The sequence below is a fragment of the Hypanus sabinus genome, chromosome 12, assembly GCF_030144855.1.
Source record: "Hypanus sabinus isolate sHypSab1 chromosome 12, sHypSab1.hap1, whole genome shotgun sequence".
Taxonomy (NCBI): Eukaryota; Metazoa; Chordata; class Chondrichthyes; order Myliobatiformes; family Dasyatidae; genus Hypanus; species Hypanus sabinus.
The window spans coordinates 66,177,415-66,201,303 of NC_082717.1; the positions used below are offsets into that span (position 1 = coordinate 66,177,415).

Below are 23,889 nucleotides of genomic sequence, written 5' to 3' on the forward strand. Positions count from 1 at the left end.
AACAAATACTGATCTAAGAATCTGCAGCATCTACAAACTACAAAAGTTGGAGCATCTCTCAAATTGGATCAAATTGGATTTAGATCCAATAGGGAAAAAGCATGGAAACATTAGTATAATTCATTCCAGGGCAGCCAACAACTGCCAAACAGCACATTAGCTACTTCAAACTTTTGTGTTTACTCTACATTTGGATTGAGTTTTTGAAAACACTAGTCAAAAGATTTTTTTTAAAAAAAAAGGAAAGCAGGGGAAGACATGGAATAAGAATACATTAATGCAGTTAATCATTAATGTGGCCTTAGCATTGACTCTAATTTCTCCAGATGACTCCTGTGTGAAAGTAATTTAGCCTTTCATAGAAAGATCAAAATATCCAATTGAAAACTAAAATACAAATTAGAGATGCAGGAAACCAAAAGTAAAAAATACTGAAAATGCTAAATAGGCGAGGTCACACCCAAGTAGAGGAATTAGGTCCTTAATTCAAGCCGACGACGTCTCATTGAAATACTTCCACTCTTATACCCTTTGTATTTCAAGCTATTTATTCTATCTCATTTTCTGAGGTGTCAGAGAACTATAATAGAGAAACAAGCCCTTCAGGTCTGCGCAGAAGTATTGAAACTGACTACTCCCACTGACCTGCACTGGGACCAAGGCCCTCCATACTCCTACCTATCCAAACTTCTCTTAAACATTGAAACAGAACTTGCATGCACCACTTGTGCTGGCAGCTTGTTCCACACACTCATGACCCTCGAGTGAAGTTTCCACTCATGCTCCACTTATACTTCTCACATTTCACCCTGAACCCATGACTTCAGTGGAAGTCCATTCCAACCTCAGTGGAAAAAAAAATCTGCATTTACCTTTGCAAGACCCCTTATAACTTTATAAACCTTTCAAATCTCCCCTCAAATCTATGTACCAAAGAATAAAGTCCTAAACTAATCAATCTTTCCTTACTCAGTTCTTCAGACCCTGCAACATCCTCGCAAATTTTCTCTGTACACTTCCAATGAATTATGGACCTGTACAGCAAGATCTCTTTGGCCTACTGTACTCTTCAATGCCTTGCCATTCATTGGGTAAGACCTACCTTCTTTGGTCCTACTGAAGAGTAAAACTTCTCACTTGTCTGCATTAAATTTCATCTGCTATTTTTCAGCCCATTTTTCCAGCTGATGTAGATCTCTCTGCAAGCCATTATAACCTTCCTCACTGACCACTACACACCCAATCATGGTGTAATTCACAAATTTGCTGATCTAGTCAACCACATTACCATCCAGATCACTGATAAAGATGACAAACCAAGGACCCAGCACTAAACCCTGCGGCACCTCATTAGTGACAGCCTTTGGTCATAGACAACCATCTACTTCCACTCTTTGGCTTCTCCCACAAAGCCAATGACTAATCAAATTTACAACTTTAGCTTGAATGTTAAGTGAATGAACTTTCTTGACCAACCTCCCATGCAGAACCTTGTCAAATGCCTTGCTAAAATCCATGTATACAATGTCCACTCTATAAAATTGCTTAGATATGATCTACCATGAACAAAGTATTGTGAACTATCCCTAATCAGTCCATGTCTATCCAAATACTCATGTAACCAGTCCCTTAGAATACCTTACAATAACTTTCTCAATACTGATGTCAGGCTCACCGGCCTACAATTTCCTGGCTTATTCTTGAACAGCAGAATATTAGCTACCCTCCAATCCTACAGTAGCTCATCTGTCGCTAAGGATGATATAAATATCTTTGCTAGGGCCCCTGCAATTTCTGCACTTGCTTCCCACAGAGTCCGAAGGAACATCTCTTCAGGCTTCAGGGATTTATCCATCCTAATTTGCCTCAATACAGCAAACACCTCCTCTTCTGTAATCTGTACAAGTTCCATGACCTCTCTGCTGTTTTGCCTCACTTCTGTAGACTATGTCTGCCACCCAAGTACATACATGCAAAAAAAAAGTCCATTTAAGATCTCCCCCCATCTCTTTTGGCTCCGCACATGGATTACCATCCTGATCTTCCAATGACCAATTCCGTCCTTTACAATCCTTTTACTCTTAAGTTATCAGTAGAATCCCTTCGGATTCTCCTTTGTCTTGTCTGCTAGGGCAAACTCAGTCTTTCTTTTAGCCCTCTTGAATTTCTTATACCCCATAAGTACCTCATTTGCACTTACCTGTCTATACCCGTCGGGCACTTTTCCTTCTTAACCAGGGCCTCAATATCTCTTGAAAGCCAAGGTTCCCTGAACCTGATATTATATTTTTTTCCCCTAGCAAGCACATACAAGTTTTGTACTTTCAAAATTTCACTTTTGGAAGCCTCCCACTTACCAAGAACACCTTTGCCAGAAAACAGCCTACCTCAATCCGCACTTACCAGATCATTTCTGATACCATCAAAATTGGCCTTTCTTCAATTTAGAATCTCAACCTGTGGACCAGACATATCTTTTTGCATACTTACTTTGAAATTTATGTCATTATGGTCATTAGATGCAAAATGTTCCCCTACATAAACTTCTGTCACCTGCCCTGTCTCATTCCCTAACAGCAGATCAACTATCTTGTTGGGACTTCTACATACTGATTGAGGAAGCTTTCCTGAGCACATTTGACAAACTCTATCCCATATAGTCCTTCCAGATTGTGAATCCCAGGCCGCATGTGGAAAGTTAAAATTGAGTACTATAACAACTTTTATGTTTCATGAAACTCTCTGATCTTGCTACCAATTTGCTCACCTGACACTCAAAGACTGTTGGGTGGTCCATAATATAAGCCCTATTAACATGGTCATACCTTTCTTATTCCTCAGTTCCACCCATCAAGCCTCACTAGACAAGTTCTCCAGTCTGTCCTGACTGAGCACTGCCATGACATTTTCCCTGAGTAGTAAGTAACACAACCCCTTCTACTTTAATCCCTCCAGTTCTATCACATCTAAAACAACGAGAATGTAGAATATTAAGCTGCCAGTCCTGCCCCTCCTGCAACCAAGTCTCACTAATGGCTACAATTTCACAACTCTATGTGTTGATCCATGCCCTGAGCTCATCTGCCATTCCCAAAATACTACTTGCATTGAAATATATGCAGATCAAGACTTTCATCACACTTTGCTTAACCTTCTGATTCTTAACTTTGTCTGAGGTCTTAACATATCTCCACAACCTCACCACTGAAACCCATGCGGCACTGACAAATCTGCCTGCTAAGTTACAAATCCCTCTCCAGTTCAGATGTAAACCTTCTCTTCTGAACCGGTCATACCTTCCCTGGAAAAGAGCCCAATGATCTAAAAATCTGACATCCTCCTTCCTCCACTAACACCTTCACCACATGTTAAAACGCATGACCTTCCCATTTCTGGCCTCACTAGCAAGTGGCACAGGTAACAAACCTGTGGTCATGACCCTGGAGGTTCCATTCTTTAACTTAACATCCCTGAACTCACTTTGCAGAACCTCATCCCTCTTCCTACCTATCTCCGGATTGGAGGCTGCATCTCCAACACCATCACACTGAGCCCAGGGGCCCTCCAGGGCTGTGTGCTCAGTCCACTGCTGTTCACTCTGCAGACCCACGACTGTGCTGCAACACACAGCTTAAACCATATCATCAAGTTCGCCGATGACACAACCGTAGTGGGTCTCATCAGCAAGAATGATGTTTTTGTGGCTGTGCTTTTTTTTTGTTTGTAGAAAAAAAATTAAAGGAAGAACGACGAGTCAGCATACAGAGAGGAGGTGCAGCGGCTGATAGACTGGTGCAGAGCCAACAACCTGTCTCTAAATGTGAACAGAACAAAACAGATGGTTGTTGATTTCAGGAGGGCACGGAGCGACCACTCCCTACTGAACATCGACGGCTCCTCAGCAGAGATCGTTAAGGGCACCAAATTTCTTGACGTTCACCTGGCGGAGAATCTCACCTAGTCCCTCAACACCAGCTCCATAGCAAAGAAAGCTCAGCAGCATCTCTACTTTCTGCGAAGGCTGAGGAAAGTCCATCTCCCACCCCCCATCCTCATCACATTCTACAGGGGATGTATTGAGAGCATCCTGAGCAGCTGCATCACTGCCTAGTACGGAACTTGCACCGTCTTGGATCGTAAGACCCTGCAGCAGATAGTGAGGTCAGCTGAGAAGATCATCGGGATCCTCTTCCTGCCATTACGGACATTTACACCACACGCTGCATCCGCAAGGCAAACAGCATTATGAAAGACCCCATGCACCCCTTATACAAACTCTTCTCCCTCCTGCCATCTGGGAAAAGGCACCGGAGCATTCGGGCTCTCATGACCAGACTATGTAACAGTTTCTTCCTGCAAGCTATCAGATTCCTCAATATCCAGAGACTGGACTGACACCAACTTACTGCCCTCTACTGTGCCTATTGTCTTGTTTATTATTTATTGTAATGACTGCACTGTTTTGTGCACTTTATGCAGTCCTGGGTAGGTCTGTAGTCTAGTGTAGTTTTTTTCTGTGTTGTTTTCACTTAGTTCAGTGTAGTTTTTGTACTGTTTCATGTAGCACCATGGTCCTGAAAAACATTGTCTCATTTTTACTGTGTACTATACCAGCAGTTATGGTCGAAATGACAATAAAAAGTGGCTTGACTTGACTTGCTGCCTACTTGGACTATGACCTCTGGCTGCTCACCCTCCCACTTAAGAATGCTGAGGACTTGATCCGAGATGCCCCAGACCATGGCACCTGGAAGGCAACATAGCATCCAGGAATCTCATTCTCATCCATAGAACCTCCTTTCTATTCCCCAAATTAACAAAGCCCAATAGCGACAACTTGCCTCTTCTACTCCTTCTGAGTCACAGTGCCAGACAGTATCCAGATAGATAGATAGAGATAGATAGATACTTTATTCATCCCCAAGGGGAAATTCAACATTTTCCAGTGTCCCATACACTTATTGTAGCAAAACTAATTAGATACAGTATTTAACAGTATAAATATGATATGCATCTAAAATCACCCTCCCAAAAAGCATTAATAAATAGCTTTTAAAAAGTTCTTAAGTAGTTTACTAAAGTGCATTTTGTGGTAACTTAAGCTCAGTTCTAACCCCGGCACTTTAACATGTCTTGCCCCTGGTGGTTGAATTGTAGAGCCGAATGGCATTCGGGAGTAATGATCTCTTCATCCTGTCTGAGGAGCACTGCATTGACAGCAACCTGCCACTAAAGCTGCTTCTCCTTCTCTGGATGGTGCTGCGCAGAGGATGTTCAGGGTTTTCCATGATTGACCGTAGCCTACTCAGCGCCCTCTGCTCTGCCACCGATGTCATACTCTCCAGTTCCGTGCCCACGACAGAGCCCACCTTCCTTACCAGCTTATTAAGACGTGAGGCGTCCCTCTTCTTAATGCTGCCTCCCCAGCATGCCACCACAAAGAAGAGGGCGCTCTCCACAACTGACCGATAGAACATCTTCAGCTTCTCACTACAAACATTGAATGACGCCAGCCTTCTGAGGAAGTACAGTCGACTCTGTGCTTTCCTGCACAGGGCATCTGTGTTGGCAGTCCAGTCTAGCTTCTCGTCTAACTGCACTCCCAGATACTTGTAGGTCTTAACCTGCTCCACACATTCTCCATTAATGATCACTGGCTCCATATGAGGCCTAGGTCTCCTAAAGTAAACCACCATCTCCTTGGTCTTGGTGATATTGAGACGCAGGTAGTTTGAGTTGCACCATATCACAAAGTCCTGTATCTGCAGAGGTACACTTGTTGAGGGAGGCAGCCACAGGGATACTCTACATTTTTTTAATTTTTTTTTTAATTCTTTTCCCCTTCCTGACTGTCACAAAGATTCTTTTGTCCTACACCTCGAGTATAATTACCTCTCCATATGTCCTATCTACTACCCTCGCAGCATCCTGAAAGATCCACAGTTCATCTAGTTTCAGCTCCAGCTCCTTAATGCTTTGTTTGCTTCCAAAACATAGGCTACATCCACACTACACCAGATAAATCCATAACCGAAGACTTTTGTCTTTGGTTTTACCCTCCATCCACACTGAAACAACGTTTTCATCTCCCAAAACTGGAGCTTTTCAGAAACGCTTTCCAAGGTGTGTAATTTTGAAAATGCTGCTTGGGCAGATCAGTGTGGACGGGGTAACCAGAGAAATTTGAAAACGCTGTCAGCAGTGCGCCATTTCATTGTTTTCTTGAACACAACCTAACAATTTCAGAACAGAGGGCAACAAAACTGAATCCAGAAGAGTTAGAAATGTACTCACCAAATACTTTGACCCATAACTTACTGAATAAATATGTATAATTACTTTGCCCTGTTTTCTGTCCTTGCTCGTATGAAGGTGGTTTACCTATTTATGCAAGTACTTCTCTGACAATAGATGTGTAACAGCCTAATGTAACATTGTATGGAAATACAAGATAATACTGATGCAGACATGTTTTATACATTTAACAAGGGGCTTTATTAATGCAACAGCGTTAGTCAGTTTTTCAATGTTCGTCAGCTGGGTCATACTGTCCGTGAACTCCCTGTCGGTTGCCTCCATACGCTTCAGTATTTGTTTTTTTTAGTTTTAGGTCCTCCTGCGCAAGAGCCAACAGCTGCCTGTTGTTTAAGTTTTTCTAGTCTGTATCTGAACAAACACACACTTTCACGGCGAGATTTGACACCAAAAATGTCGTTTGTTTTCGGTAGATGTGTCCTGTGCATACGCAATAGGAGGAGATTCGCCGAAATCTCCGTTTCAATGCGGACAGAGATATTTTTAAAAACGCATAGTGTGGACGTCTATCGTTTTTACGTGAAACCAGCGTTTTCAAAATTATCTGGTCTAGTGTGGATGTAGTCATAGTTAGCTTTGACTTCCAAGTACCCAGATGTGATTAAAATCACATCATTATCATCCTATACTATTAGCATTCAGGGGCGTTCTGGAATGCAAAAAACCATCCAAAAGTTCTTTTGTAAATAATTACTTAAATTGCACTCTTATCACCTTCTGCCCACAGCTTCCAAGCAGCAAGTGAACATATAGCAAGCTCAGAAGCGTCTCAGCATGAAACACGGACCTGTCTATTTCCTTCTCATGAGCTGCCCGACTCATTGTGTTCCATCAACATTTTGGTTTGCCCCCTCCAAAGTGGCAAGCTGTTTAATTTCTTAACATAAACAGCTATGTCTCTCCTTCTCTCACACACCTTAAGTCAAACTCCAACAGATAAAAACTAAGCTCAAAATAAAAGTTCATATTCTCGATCTTGTCCACTTACTTTGCCTTCTGTATAAAGCCTCTAAAGTAAACTTCATAGTTGAAGAAAATGACATGTTAATTATTAACTAGAAATTACAACTTTGAAGACGTACTTTCTCTGCTTGAGGTGTACAGGTGACGTGCACTGTGCTCGGTTTCACCCCATTTGGTTTTGGTCTTTTGAATAAAGCAAATCTGCTTTTTCTTCGTCCTCTGTCTCCATTTGGCAGAGATCCATTGTACCTTATAGAATAGAAAATCAACTGTAAATAAAATGTGAAATAATCAAAACTTGCCCTGAAACTTTAACACATTACGCTCCAATTGCAAGACACTCATGCCAAACTATGCTTTACTATGATTAGAACAGATCTCCATGTGTAAGCTTAGATATTTTGCAAGCAAGCTTAGAAAAACTATTAAATAATACATGTCTAAATACATGTAGACCTCCAGGAATGATCGCATGAGGTCAAGGGAGGTCATCAAGAGGAATTGTGGTTACCACCATCAACTGTATTCAAGTACAAAATCATTCAACCCAGCAGCACTTCAGTTCCACAGAAGGATATTTAACAGTCTAAAGATCACTTACGATGCCCATCCAGTACAGTTACATTGTTTTTGCATTCACATTAACGGAAGTCTCCATTAGAGGTCTTCCTTTCTTTCTTTTTCAATCTTTTTATTGAGTTTCATATAAATATAAAAAAAAACATAACATAATAATGACTAGGTTATGAATACAATAGACTTAAGATTACATTAATAATAGGATAATGATATCCTATTAAACATCAACAAAAAAAGTACATTAATCAATCAAGTCTATATAATTATATATGAAAAAAACAAAACTAATCAAAAGAAAAAGAAAAAAAAATTAGAATTGTGTGAAAGAAAATATATATATGAAACAAACACTAAACTAAAACTAACATGGGCAATAATAACAGTTTATAAGTATATAATAGTGTCAAAGAACTCCGGAACACCATACCTGAACAAGAATAAACAGAGAGAAGGTCTGGGAAAGGCCAAATTAATTCATATGAAAATGTCGGATGAACGGTCCCCAAATTTCTTCAAATTTAATTGACGAGTCAAAAATAGTGCTTCTAATTTTTTCCAAACTCAGATAAGAAATAGTTTGAAAAAGCCACTGAGACGTGGTAGGAGGGTTTACTTCTTTCCAATTTTGTAATATAGACCTTCTGGCCATTAATGTTACAAAAGCAATCATTCGTCTGATTGAAGGAGAAAACTGATTACCATCCTCATTTGGTATACCAAAGATTGCAGTAATAAAGTTAGGTTGTAAATCGATGTTCCAAATTGAGGAAATAGTAACGAATATGTCCTTCCAATAGTTATGTAAAGTGGGACATGACCAAAACATATGGGTCAGTGAAGCCACTTCTGAATGACATCTATCACATTGAGGGTTAATATAAGAATAAAATCGAGCAAGTTTATCTTTAGACATATAAGCTCTATGTACAATTTTAAATTGTATTAAAGCATGTTTAGCACATATAGAAGAAGAATTAACCATTTGTAAAATTTTTTCCCATTTATCAGTTGGTATATTGTATCGAAGTTCTTTTTCCCATTGTTGTTTAATTCTATCAGACATCTCTGGTTGTATCTTCATAATCATGTTGTAAATAAAAGCAACTAATCCCTTCTGACAAGGATTTAAGGTAAAAATCAAATCTGAGAAATCTGTTGAAGTTGAGTTGGGAAAAGATGGTAAAACTTAATGTAAAAAATTTCTGATTTGTAAATATCTGAAGAAATTAGATTTAGGTAATTTAAATTTATTGGAAAGTTGGTCAAAAGACAAAGTACCTTCAAAAAAAAGGTCACGAAAACATTTTATACCTTTCCTTTTCCAAATGCTAAAGGCTTGATCTGTCAAGGAAGGTTTAAAGAAAAAATTAAATAAAATAGGGCTATCAAGCACAAAGTTTTTCAAAGTAAAAAAATTTCCGAAATTGAAACCAAATTCGTAATGTGTGTTTAATAACAGGATTAGATATCTGTTTATTAAATTTAACTAAGTCAGCAGGAAGAGAAGAACCAAGAACAGAAAATAATGAATATCCCTTTACTTCATTGCATTCCAAATTTACCCACTGCGGACACAATAATGAGTCCAAATCTAATTTCCAATACGTTAGGTTACGAATATTATTCGCCCAATAATAAAATCTAAAGTTAGGCAAAGCTAAACCACCATCTTTTTTAGATTTTTGTAATTGCCTTTGCCTTTTAACCTGGGGTTTTTGTTTTGCCACACAAATGAGGAAATTTTTGAATCAATGTTGTCAAAAAAGGATTTAGGAATAAAAATTGGTAAGGCTTGAAATAAATATAAAAATTTCGGTAAAATCATCATTTTAATAGCATTAATCTGACCAACTAATGATAAGAATAAAGGAGACCATCTTGTAGTAAGACGTTGTATTTGAAGAAGCATAGGTAAAAAATTCAGTCTAAATAAATCTTTATATTTCTTGGTAATTTTTATACCTAAATAGGTAAAATTATCAGTAACAACTTTAAATGGAATCCTGTCATTGAGGTCTTCCATTTACAACTCCAGATGCAAAAGCCCTCCACCAAAACTGAAGAAAATGATAGTGGTATCAAAAACAAGACAGCTTTAAGAAGAGAGAAAGATTTAAAAGGGAATCGGGGTGGGGGGGGGGTTGCTAAAATGAAAAAGCAGCTTGTGGTGGCAACATTAGATACAATTTCTATATTTGGGAGGCATTCACTTAAACACATCAACAGGCAAGGCTACAAAGGATTCATAGCACAAGGAGATAATTTATTAACAGAGAATTGAGACAAAAAAACTACATTCTGGTATGAAGATATCAGAAATTTGTTGGTAAGGCAAGGAAAAAAAATGGGACAAATATACATTCAAAAATTCAGGATACATTCGTGAAAACCAGCACGTCTAACTTCCTGTAACTACATTTAAACACACAGAGTAGTGAAAGTATTCGCTTGATTATTGGACACATAGGCTTGTTAATATCAGAGATTCTGACATCGAAAATGTCTGAAGTTTCTGACTAGCAAAATTTAAACTCCAACAAATTCATCAATGTTGGCTGGTGATATGATGGGAAAGCATGATGTGCTTGGGGCATAAACAATAATTTCTACACTTTTCTCCATAAAGAAACCTGTATTTCATCTTCACAAATTCTTATCCTACAAGTCTCATCGTTGTCAGTAAACTTCGAAGTAAATTTATTATCCACCATATATAACCCTGAGAATCAATTTATCGGTATATTCAACAAAACCGCAGAATAACAACCATAATAGAGTCAATGAAAGACAGTACCAACTCAAGCATCCAACCAGTGTACAAAATACAACAAACTGCAAATACAAAAAATAGTAACAATACATAAGCAATAAATAACAAGAACATGAGATGGAGAATCCTTGAAAGTGAATCCATTGGGTGTGGGAACATTTCAATGATGGGACAAGAGCCTGATGGTTGAGGAGTAATAACTGTCCTTGAAAATGGTGGTGCCAATCCTGAGGCTCCAATACCTTCTTCCTGATGGCAGCATGAGAAGAAAGCATGGGCTACATGATGGAGGTCCCTGATGATGAATGCTGTTTTCCTGCAATAGCGATTCCTACAGATGCCCTCAATGGTGGGGAGGGCTTTACCCATGATGGACTGGGCCATATCCACTAGTTGTTGCAGGATTCTGTTCAAGGGCATTGATGTTTCCATACCAGGTTGTGATGCAGTCAGTCAATATACATGATACATCTTTAGAAGCTTGTCAAATTCTTAGATGTCAAGAGGAACTCTTAAAGTAGGGGCACTACCATGCTTTCTTCATAATTACTACATAATTACATAATTGCTAGGCCCAGGATAAGTCCTCTGAAATAATAACACCAAAGAATTTAAAGTTGCTAATTCTCTCTACCTTTGTTCCTCCAATGAGGACTGGCTCATGGGCCTATGGTTTCTTTCTCGAGGTCAATAACCAGCTCCTTGGTCTTGCTAAGAGCTTATTGTTATGACACCAATCATCCCGATTTCCATACTCCATTCTATGTACTGATTTATCACCACCTTTGCTTCAGCCTACAACAGTTGAGTTGTCAGCAAACTTAAAAATGGAATTGGAGCTTCACTTAGTCACACAGGTATAAGTGTAAGGGAAATAGAGCAGGGGGCTCTTGTGGTTGCCAAACTGAACTGAGTTTGCAAGAGAGGATATCTAGAATCCAACTGCAGAAGGAGGTACCGAGGTCAAGGTCTTGGAGCTTATTGATTAGTTTTGAGGGATGATGGTATTGAATGCTGAACTGCAGTCAATAAAAAGCACCACGATGTATGTATCTTGATTGTCCAGATGTTTCAGGGTTGAGTGAGGAGCCATGAGATGAATCTACTGTGGACCTGTTACTCTGGCAGACAAATTGGAGCGGACCTACATCACTTCATGCAGAAGTTGATACATTACATCACCAACCTCTCAAAACAAGTCATCACTGTGGATGCAAGTGCTATTGAATGATAGTCACCATGTTCTTCTTGGACAACACTATAACTGTAGCCATCTTGAAGCGGGTGAGTATCTCAGACTGCTGAAGCAAGTGGTTAAAAGATCTCAGTGAACACTCTAGCCAGTTGATCAACACAGGTCTTTAGTACTTGGCCAGGTACCCTCTCCAGGTTGGATGCTTTTTGTGAAGGCTGCTTGTACATCAGCCTCAGAGATTGAAATCAAAGGATTATCAGGGACTTCACTAGTTTGTGATGGTTCTCCATGTTTTGATGGTCAAACTGAGTACAGAAGCCATTAGCTCAAATGGAAGCAAAGCCCTGCTGGTGATAGTATTTGAGCCCTGCCACAACTGCTGAGCATCCTTCATTGATTCATTCAGTCCAGAATTGCCACTTCACCTGTGAGGTGGCTTTCCAGAGACTGTAACTTTTAAGTTACCAGATTTGAATGCCTCTGATCTGGCCTTCAGCAGATTGTAAACCTCATGATTCATTCAGGGCTTCTGATTGGGGAAGACTGAATGATTTTGTGGAGATATACTCATCTAAATTGTTTTAATACTATCTATGACAAACATGGTGCATTCATTCCGATCCACAGATGTGTCTTTGAACAAAGCCCAGTCCATTGACTCAAAGCAATCCTGTAGACGCTCTTTTGCCTCAAGCGACCTCCTCGTCATCCTAATCTCTGGAGCTTTCTCTTTAGCCTCTGCCTGTATGCAGGCAGAAGGACATCCAAGTGATCTGATTTACCAAATTGTCGTTTGGGTGTGGAATGGTAAGCATTCCTCATCTTCGTATAACAGCCGTCTAGTATGTTGGGACCTCTGGTGCTTATTGAGCAAGGCTTTCTCCAAACAAGACTGGTTGGTCCCCGACTACGATCTGAAATGTGCTGGGATGGACTGTTTCTTGTGTGGAGAAGGCATCATTCAGCATCTCAAGCAATTGATTATAGTCTACCTCTGGCGATATGTTAATTGCAGTCAAGGTATGGAGGAGAACTTCCTAGGTGAAAAGAACAACCATGAACCATTTAGTGTTCATGGTTGGGAGCGAGAGAACACAAGTTTGACAAAACCGCCACATGTGGAACACCACTGAGAGTTTATCATGAAACACAAACTTACACCTTTTCTGAATCAGTAGTTCAGTCCATACAGAAAATCAAGAAGCCTTCTGGTTTGATTGTTGTATCTGTTATGTTGGGAGAAAGCCAAGTACAGAACAACAATCTCTCATTTCCCTCTAATAATCAGATCCTCTATTTTTGTTAATGTCACAGAAATTTATAGGTTGAAAATGGGATCTGTAAGTTTATACAGAACTTAATGTGAATCAAAATAAAATGCAGCATCCAATTGCTTTACCTTTTAAGTTGATTTGGTCATCCATGTGTAAATTGTACCTCTTCACATGTTTCTTCCTCTTTTACTTATGCTGGATTACTTTCAAAATTGTCAATTAAAGAGGAAATTATCCCCAGTTTTCAGTCTTTAAACATCACTCAAACAGGTTTTATTTAAAAGGTCTTCTCTTTCAATCGAATATTTAATACATAGAACAACGCATTAACTTATTGTGGATAAGAGTCACCAATCAATACCTTTTTAAACTGACAAAAACTTGATTCAAAACAGAATTAGTAATAAAGCTGCCCACGCTAACCTCCCATGAAACAGAAGAGCTCATTTCAACCACCAACAACCTGCATTTCTTGAAAACTTAACAGAGGGAACTCATCCTTCACACTTTATGGAGGTGCAATCCATAAAATGTAAGCTGGGCCGAATGAGGTGACTGCACATTGGGCAATTAAATTCCTAGTAAAGGAGGTGGATTTTACACAGGTTTTCTAAAGATTTGAAAACTTTTCTAACTCAGAAAAGGATTTATTGCACCTATCAAAATCATCTGCAGCAGAATCTATAATCCATTGTTTCTTTCATCAACAACCTACCCTTCTTAAATACAAACAAGTGCTTACCCTAGCACAATGATTTCACCATATTTAATGGGTGCTTTTGTGGATGAAGAAAGATTTTCTTGATCAGGAGAAAACATTAGATGAGTTAGGTGGTTTAAACACACGTTGTGGTTTCCTTCAGAGTCTTGAATTTTCACACAACTTTTTCATCATTTGTGGTTAAATGTTCCTGCAAGAAAAAAAAAATATTTTCATTTTAGGGATATTTCAAACTAAGCTTATGAATTTACACAGTTTGTAGGGCATTATAGTGTATTCCAAATAGAGGTACAATTCTCAAAATCCAAAGTGATAGTTAATATTTTAGTTCAAAACCCAGCATCAAGATGGAGTAGCAAGGGGCGAGAAAGAAAGGGAGCAAGGTATGAGCTGGCAGTTTGCATAGCAGATAACAGACATTCGCCAGTACTTTGATATTATTAGTAGAGCAAATACATTAAAATGTTACTTTAGAGGTACAGTTAGAATCTAACTGAAGGACTGGCTGTCCATTCCCACCAAATCCTCTAGTTTAAAAAAACATTTGCAAAAACACACAAGAGTTATATTCTTTTCTTAAGACCAGGAGTCCTAATAATAGCAGGATCAGTGAGTACTCATGAAGTGTAAAAACTGGTACAATTTTAGAAACAGGCAGCCAAATACAGGTTGAGTAGCCCTTATCTGAAGTTCCAAAAACCAAAAACCTTTGAAATCCAAAATTTATTTTGAGTGCTGACATGATATCACAATGGAAAATTCCATAAGGCACGGAAAAGGATCTCAGGCAATGCACAGGTCTCTGTGCACCACAGTTCTGAGAAGTGAACTCACATATGGAATGAATAGAAGCTCATGCAAAATAGAAAAAGACTGCATAAAGCAAAAAAATGAAAATCAATTGTGTATTGAAAAAGTTCATTCATCAGTGGAGTGAGCATATGGCGCCTAACAGTATGCTGATCATGAAACAAAGATTTATCATAACAAACTGAAAACTAAAGGTAATTGTGAATATTCAGCACTGGTTGCAGAAATTTAAAAGGCACGGCATTAAATTGTTAAAACATTTGTTGATCAGAATGTTATGTCCGCAGCCCCCTCCTTTGTGAGAATAGCCCCCTCCTTTGTGAGAATCGCAAGAGCACTAGTTGGGGGGGGGGGGTCAGTAGACCCAGGAAATGGGAGAGAGAGACGTGCCGAATACCTCGTTCCACCGTGATGCAAAATAATGCGACATTGACCATTGTCTCCTGGAGACCACGTTTGTGGATTGGGGACTATGCTACGTACAAGCCCTCGGGCAAAGTGGGCTGGTTGAGAGAGAGACTGCATCACCCCAACCTGACTGACATCTGAGACCCCGTGAGGAAGTATAAGAGAGGGTCTGGGGGAACAACCCCTTCAGACGCACCAGAAGAAACGCTAACGATCCCGTAGTAGCAGGAAGCCATTTGAAAGAAGTCACATGCGTTCGATTCCACAGCTGGAATCAGTGACTGGAACCACGGAAACCAGCTTTGAGCTAACAACGGGGAAGCCTGCTCCCCTGATTCAATGGATTTGCTTAATAAAAGACCCGGGCAAGTTTCTTTTCTCACCAATCTCTCTCTCTCTCTCTCTCTCTCCAACAAGTGAAAACACAGCAGTCCCCAAAAGGCTGAAGCCTGCAGAAACTGAAGGACTTTTATATTTCCAATATATTATCCCGTAGACAAACGATCGAGCGGTCTCTCATTGATGGTTATTATTAGACCCGCGCTTTTAGATTGAGTAGTGACAACGTATATTATCTGAATGTTTGTATTAATCTTATCTTTGTGCCCCTCAATAAATAAAGACTCTTAAAAATAGTACCATCAGACTTCAACGGACATCTCTATCTTTGCTGGTAAGTGATCCAGTTACAGGATTTCGTAACAAAAAATACAGAGTCAGAAATTATGGCAATCCAAGCCATCTCATAAAATTCCAAAATCCAAAACACTTCTAGCACCAAACAGTTCAGATAAATGTACTCAATCTGTACTACATAGCAAATTTCCATGACAGCAATTTGATAATACAATAATTGAATTCCTGTAATGATGATTGAAAAATTACGGTCTAAAGAAAAAAAACGATAACCCTTCAACATAGGGTTCTACTTCCATCCCAGAATGCTGAGAATATCCCACTTCTAGGATGGTACATTTATTAAAAATGTTCAAATATTTTATCTCCAATTAACACAGTAGTTGCCATTAGTCTAAATTAGTTCGAGAACTGTGCAAATATGCTTTTATTTTTTTACATTACACATGTACTTTGGCTGCTTCTGGGACCATACGAGTTCCAAAAATCACCTATAAGCATAAAGTCTTGGGAGATTCAACATACTACATTGTCACTACCACATAGCTATTTAAAACAAGCTGGATTTTGGAGAGGCAGTAAGAGGAAATTCATTCAACATCTTACAAGGTTTGAGTGTGTTGTCTGAGTAGAGAATCTATTTTGTCCTGAAATGCACAGGGACTGAAAGAGCCAAAAAGCTGCAGAAGAAACTCCACTGCACTTTAGCTCACATTCAATACGAATGAGTAAACCAGATGCCGAACTATCAAGATTTCTGAACAAGTTGGATGCTGGATTAACATGAGTTTTACCATAACACGGTTTAACACACAATGATGCTTCTAGTCCTTTCCAAATGCTTGCACTACCACAGTAGGTGGTCCCTTATCACATATTCAAAAGTCAACCGTTATGATATGGTTACTTCACCTCACCCTACCCAACGCAAGTAGAAAAGCAAACCTCACCTACATAATTCATTAGCCTGTAACATCCAGACCACATTTGGAAGCATGTCAGGAGAGCTCAAGAAACAAGGAGGAAAGCAAAACTGAATGCTTTCCGGATTTTAACTACTGAAAGTTAGCATTTCAAGAGCTTCAATTTAATATGAAACATTAAAATTTAACACTCTGCTAAAGACTTTGTTGCCCAAGTAGCTTAAAATGACTCCATAAAATTAAATTTATTTTCAAAAACACAAATTCTTGACTCCAGTTAACAGCTTTTGAATATTTTTTAAATCTGTATATCCAGTTTGGATTGCACACAAAAAGCCTCAGTAAATAGCAAGGCACTTGGAAAATGCCAGCAAACATGTAAAATGACCTTTACCCCTTAATAAAATTGCTAGACATTGCATTTTTGTGTATTAAGATAGTTATATTAAATTCCGAAGTAACTACATCAGGAAATGTGATCCAAGTGACGTTGACCATGGAATGATTGTTGGTGCTTGACCAGGTGGTTTGAGTATCGCAGAAACTGCTGATCTTCTGGGATTTTCACACACAGACTCGAGTTTTCAGGGAATGGTACAAAATAAAAAATTCAGAGAATGACAGTTCTGTGGGCAGAGTAGAATGGCTAGACTGGTTCAACATGACAGGAAGGTGGCAGCAATTCAAATTACCACATGCTACAATAGTGGTGTGTAAAAGAACATTTCTGAATGCAAAACACATTAAACGTTGAAGTGGATGGGCTACAGCAGCAGAAGACCACAACATGTTCCACTCCTGCACCTAATAATGTGGTCACCGAGTGTATGTTTAATAGCTTAATTGCTATAATCAACTGGTCATTTAATACCAATCATGGAATGTTGAATCATACATAGTAGGTAAAAAAAGGTGATTATGTAAGATAGGACTAGAAGAGGAAAAACCATAGAAACCAGAAAATTTCCTAAACTGAGTCCAAATTCGCAAAGTGTGTCTAACAAGAGGATTAACAATTAATCTAGACAAACTACTAGGGAGTACAGAGCCAAGAAGTGCAGAAATAGATAAATCTTTAGTGGAACTCAACTCCATTGCCACCCAATTAGGGCACTCAAGTTGGCTATGGAAAAAAGCCAATAATATAAACGAAAGTTAGGTAAGGCCATTCATTCCATCTTTTTTAGATTTTTGGAGATAAACTTTACTAATTCTGGAACGCTTATTCTTCCACAGGCATGACAAAATAGTCGTCTAAAGAATCAAAAAAGTTTTAGGAATAAAAATTGGGATTGATTGAAATAAATATAAAAATTTAGGGAGAACATACATTTTAACAACATTAATACGACCTACCAAAGACATAGATAGAGGTGACCATTGTGACAGACTCTGTTTTGTAGTATATAAAAGATTGGCAAAATTTTCACGAAAAAGATCTTTAAACTTCCTTGTGACTGTAATCCCAAGATAAGTAAATTGATTATGAACTACTTTAAAAGGGAGGTCACAAAATGCTAATTCTTGTGCTTCTTTATTAATTGGTATAGGAAGGGCATTAGACATTTTGAAGATCTTTTTATTGATAATCGCACCTTTTCAACAGCTTTCTGCTAAGTTCAATCTGCCTAATGCCCATTTTTTTTAAGATATCTCCAAATTAGACACTTTATTAATCCTTTAATTCCTAACTTCCCTCAAATGCCTGAGAAAAATGTTATGGACTTATTTCTTTCTATTAATCCACTGGGTAAAGGTTTAATATCATTTATTCCTGATACATTAGCATTCTTACAGCGTGCCCCTGTGGATAAAATTAGAATGGCTTGGGAGCATGATTTAAATATCTCTTTATCTGATGAGACTTGGGACTTGATTCTCAAATCGGTCAATTCAACCTCTCTTTGTGCTCGCCATTGCCTTTTACAGTTTAAGATTGTTCATAGAGCCCATATGTCTAAATCTAAATTATCTCGATTTTACCCTAATATTAGTCCTATTTGTGATAAATGCAAAAGGGGCGAGGCCTCTCTTATTCATATGTACTGGTCCTGTCCTAGCTTATAGAAATTTTGGAAAGATGTCTTCATAACTTTATCCTATATTCTGAATCACCACTTAGAACCTAACCCTTTAATTGCTTTGTTTGGTTTTTTGGGTGAGACAGATATACATCTGAGTTTGACTAACTGTCGAATATTATCTTTTGCTTCTCTCCTGGCTAGACGTTTAATCCTCCTTAGATGGAGAGATGTTGTCCTGCCCACGCATGCTCAATGGCTTAATGATATTATGTCCTGCTTAGACCTTGAAAAAATTCATTATTCAGTTCTTAATTCGGATATAAAGTTCCATAAGGTCTGGGGACCTTTTATTGAGTACTTTCATAACCTTCCTCTTAATTAAGGTTTTTTTCTTCGGTCCCTTGCTTTCAGCTTTTTTTTTTGGTAGTAGGCATTATTATCTTCTGTTTTCAAGTGTATTTACAGTTTTGGGGGTTTGAATGTCCTGATTTATATTCTCTATATTGTGTTGTGGTTGGTCTGGAGTTTTTTTTTGTCGTGGGGCTTGGGGAGGATACTAACGTTACATGACTTCAATTTGGGTGCTTTCTAAATGATCTTTTTTGTATTATACTATTATTGCATGTTTATTTTTGCACTGTATTAATTTTCTTCATTTTGGTTTGGGTTTTTGTTATCTGTAGTGATGTAGAAAATGCATTAAAAAACTTTAAAAACTGGTCATTTAATGTATAGAGTATTAATGAAAATAGCATATACAAATTTAACCAACTTATCCTGACAACTCAAAATGTAGAACAAGAGTAAACCAACATTCAGAGTACACCTCCAAAAGATGAATGAAAAATTAGGTAAAAAAGGCTAAAGTATTTAACTTTATGACATTAGAACAAATCTTAATTTCAACAAAGCAAATAAGAGTTTTGTCAAAAGGAGAAAATTAAAATAGAAACCGATGGAAATAATTTTCTTTTAAAAAAAGAGATTGAGCACACTAGACACTAAATGCAAGCTGTGTGATGACAACCAGACATGTGCAAATAACCTGTATATCCATGTCAAGATTGCAGAAGAGTGTGTAATTAGGCAGTGGTTTAAGGAAGATTGAGCTTAGGGGAAGGGAAGAAAGCCAAAGAATAAAAGTGAAATAGAGAAATGTTCCACGCATGCCGTAAATCAGACCTGCAATGAAACTGAGCAAAGCATTTAAAGGGCTTGAGATCCTGGGGAAATAAATGTTTGTGTTAATGACTGAATTATGATAACCTACAATTATGTGCCAGATGCTAACTTGAAAATTGAGGTTAGCTGAAGCCTAAACCCATTACTGTTACAAAGTACAATTAATAAGGAAACACCCTTTTAAAATGGAGGGATTATAATGAATGGTTGTCACCAACTTCATCAAAATCTGCATGTATTAATGTGCTGCTTTAAGGAGAGTTTCCTAAACCATAATCTCTCAATGAACTAGGATATTTTCAGTCTGCTGAAGGCCAGATATGTGCCATACAGAACCAGTGATCCAGAATCCTACAAATCCAGGTACGACCTATAGAAGGCCATTACAAGAGCAAGAAGGGAATTCCATGCAAAGTCAGGGACACCATCGGATACATGATAGCTATGGCAGTTTACACCCTATTACTTCATACAAGGTGAAACCCAACGGCAGAAGTGGCAGTGATGTTAAACTCGCCGGTGAACTGAACACCTTTTATGTTTTGAAGGGAAGAGTAACACCAAACTTGTGCGCATTCATACATCTGGCAATCTGCAATCTATCTTGGATGCCAATAACAGAACATCCATCAGAGGCTGCTCTCTTACAAAACATGACAGTGGATATGGCTGGGTATTGAAAACCTGTACAGATCAGTTAGCTGGAGTATTCGAGAACATCTTCAAGCCCTCACTGCTGTGGCCCAAGGTTGCTACCTGCTTCAAATGTACAGCAATCATACTGGTGCTGAACAGGATGAGCTATCTCACCACCACCAACCAGTAACATTCATACATACTATAATGAGGTACCTGAAAAGGTTGGTTATGGCTGTAATCAACTCCTGTGAGTGTATGCCCTAGTTACAATTTTTATTGTTCTGCTATAGATATTTCATTTAACCATTTCTGTAAGAGCAGCCTGTTCTGCCTTTAGCATGTTTGGGCTCGAGCTAAAAATAATGGGTTATGTTGTTTAGCTTGGGAATGTTATGTCAGCCAATTAGGATGGTGGAATTGGGAGCAGTTTCTGGAGAATGCTGGACAAAGTGGTTTTTGTGACAGACAGTGATATGGGTTGAGATCCTTTTGGTGGAAGCTGGGAGAAGACAGGAGGGAAGATGATGGAGGGCACTGTCCCTGTTGCAGAAGGTGTTTTGTGCAGATGAATGGCTTCAAGAAAGAAGGACTAATACCCCTGTAGGGGAGCCCATTTGGTCATGATGGATTTCAAACAACATTCGGAAGATAGTATGTGCTTTCACACAGACTGAGTCCAGCATGCAAGTTAAAGACAACTTCAAGATGAGCTCCAACTTCTGTGCACATTTGGACTGGGTTAACTGTAATAGGCTCTTACTTTTCTCACCCCTTTCTTTTTCCTACTGTTTGAAAAAGCTGACATTTGTAAATACACTTTAGTGATAATTGTATGCAGTGTACGATGTTATTTCTTGCCGATGGGTAGTTGCAAGTGGCAGCATTTACACAGTATTCACTCAGGTTGGGATGCAGGTGGTCGAAACATCTCCGCTCTCTGGTTCTGGTGGAACCAAAGTCATATTAACCCCGATTAAAGGTGGTTTTTTGAATTGAGTCTATTGGCTTGTTAGCAAGGGGCAAACCAGCCACGTTTCTAGAGACACGTGGTAAAAAGGGGTTTCATGAAAAAAGATCTGAATATGCTGCAATTAACTTAATGGTCAATTTAATGATGCATAGATTTCACAACTTTAAGAATTTCTTCAAACCAAGCAGATACAACATCTTTTAAGTGGTCAGAGGTTCATCGCTAAGGTTGGAAGACTCCAAGCCAGGCTGAAAGGCAAAGGGATGAGGCCCCCTCTACCCAGCATCTTGTTTGCAACTGTGTAGTTGTTGGAGAACAAAACTGCAGACCTGAGGGGAAGAAGACTATACTGGAGGGAAATGAGTGATTGTTGTGTGTTCTATGTCTCAGGGAGACATGGCTTTCTCCAAACATGCCAGATACATTGGTCAGACTGAAAGGCTTCTCAATTTACTAAATGGACTAAAACTAAGCTGCTGATTCAGAAAAGGCAAAAGGTGAAGGTGTGTGACTCTCAGTCGTGCTCCGATGTGGTAGTTTTGTTGAACTCGTGTTCCCTCAACCTTGAACATCTAATGATCAAATGCTGTTCTATTTACCTAATGAATTCTCCATAATCCTAACTGCAGTCTACATATGACCAGTGGCCATCTATAATCAAGAGCTTGAAATACTGCATGATGTCATCCCCAAACTTCTGGTCCATCCCAAAGCATTTCAAATCGTAGTCGTGGACTTCAACCATGAAGAAAATCCTACCCAATTATAATTAGCATACAACCTGTAGCAGCAGAGGTCCTAACACAACCAGACCACTGTTACACTATGATAAGGAATGCCTACCAGTTCATGCCCAGACAGCATTTTGGTAAATCAGATCACTTGACTGTCCTTTTCCTATCTGCATACAGGCAGAAGCTAAAGAGCAAGAGTTTAGGACAACAAAGAAGTGCTCACAGGAGGCAGAGGAGTGGCTATGGGATACTTCAACTCAGTTGTCAGGACCGTGTTCAAGGATTCATCTATGAATCAGAATGAATACACTATGGCTGTCATAGACTTTAGTAGAACAGTTGTAGATGAATGTGTCTCCACAAAATCTATCCGATTCTTCCCCTATCAGAAGCCCTGGATGAACCATGAGATTCACAATCCGCACAGGGCCAGACAGAAGCATTCAAATCTGGTGATCAATAAAGTTACAATCTCCAGAAAGCAATCTCACACGCGAAGTGACAATTCCAAATTATATTTGAATCAACAAATTAAGCTCAACAGTTGTGGCAGGGCTCAAATACTATCACCAGCAGGGTTTCACTTCCAGATGAGCTCAGTGCCATCTGTGCTCACTTTGATCACCAAAGCATGTCAAACTCTCAAAGTCCCCAATGATCCTATGATCTCAGTCTGAGTTTGGCATGCAAGCAGCTTTCATGAGGGTAAACGCACAAAAAGCATCCAGCCCAGACAGGGTACATGAGCAAGTACTAAAAAACCTGTGCTGATCAACTGGCTGGAGTGTTCACCAAGATCCTTAACCTCTCACTTCAGCAGACTGAGATACCCACCTGCTTCAAGCAGACTTAAGTTATACTGGTGGCTAAGAATAAAGAAAGGAGCTTTCATGACTATCGTCCAGTAACACTTACATCCACAGTGATGAAGTATTTTGAGAGGTTGATGATGAAACATATCAACTCCTGCATATTGCTTCCATTCCAATTTGCCTAATAGAAGTCCACAGCAGAAGCCATCTCATTGGCTCTTTGCTCAACCCTGGAACATCTGGACAACAAATATGCATACATCAGCATTCAATATCATCATCCCTTTAAATCTAAACTCAAGTTCCTAGACCTTGGCCTCAATACCTCTTTGTGCAAATGGATACTCACTTTCCTCACTTATAGGCCCCAGTCAGTTCAGTTTGGCAACATCTCCTCCACGATCTCCATCAGCACAGGTGCACCACAAGGCTGTGTGCTTAGCCTCTTGCTCTACCCCTTTACACTAACAACTATGTGGCTGAGCACAGCTCCAATGCCATATTAAAATTTGCTGATGACACCACTGGTATAGACTTAATCAAAAGAGGTGATAAATGAGCATATTGGAGGGAGACTGAAAATTTGGCTGGGTGGTACCATAATAACAACCTCTTACCTCAATGTCAGCAAGATCAAGGAGCTGATTATTGACTTCAGGAGAAGGCAAACAGATCCATGAGTCAGTCCTCATCAGAGGATCAGAGGTGGAGAGAGTCAGCAACTTTAAATTCCTTAGTGTTATTATTCAGAGGACCTGTCCTGGGCCCAGCACACAAGTGCAATTATGAAGAAAGCATTGCAGCAACTCTACTTTCTTAGGTTTGCAGAGATTTGGTATGACACCTAAAACTATGACAAACTTCTATAGATGTGTGCCGAAGAGCATATTAACTGGCTGCATCACAACTTGGTATGGAAACACCAGTGTCCTTA

General features: G+C 39.1%; 1 protein-coding gene across 3 annotated transcripts in view; it reads right to left on the minus strand.

The window, feature by feature from the left end:
• The window catches only part of peli1b (pellino E3 ubiquitin protein ligase 1b), a 64,862-nt gene that overhangs the window by 23,835 nt on the left and 17,138 nt on the right, over window positions 1–23,889 (minus strand). For 2 of the 3 annotated variants that reach the window (XM_059986139.1, XM_059986138.1), the window contains exons 2-3: window positions 13,839–14,007; window positions 7,398–7,527 (exon numbers count right to left, since the gene is read on the minus strand). In XM_059986139.1, the coding sequence (XP_059842122.1) occupies window positions 7,398–7,527; window positions 13,839–13,915 (207 nt within the window). In that variant the 5' untranslated portion in view covers window positions 13,916–14,007. Of the gene's footprint in view, window positions 1–7,397; window positions 7,528–7,879; window positions 8,083–13,838; window positions 14,008–23,889 lie in introns of those variants that run through there. The other variant, XM_059986140.1, reaches the window with a different exon arrangement.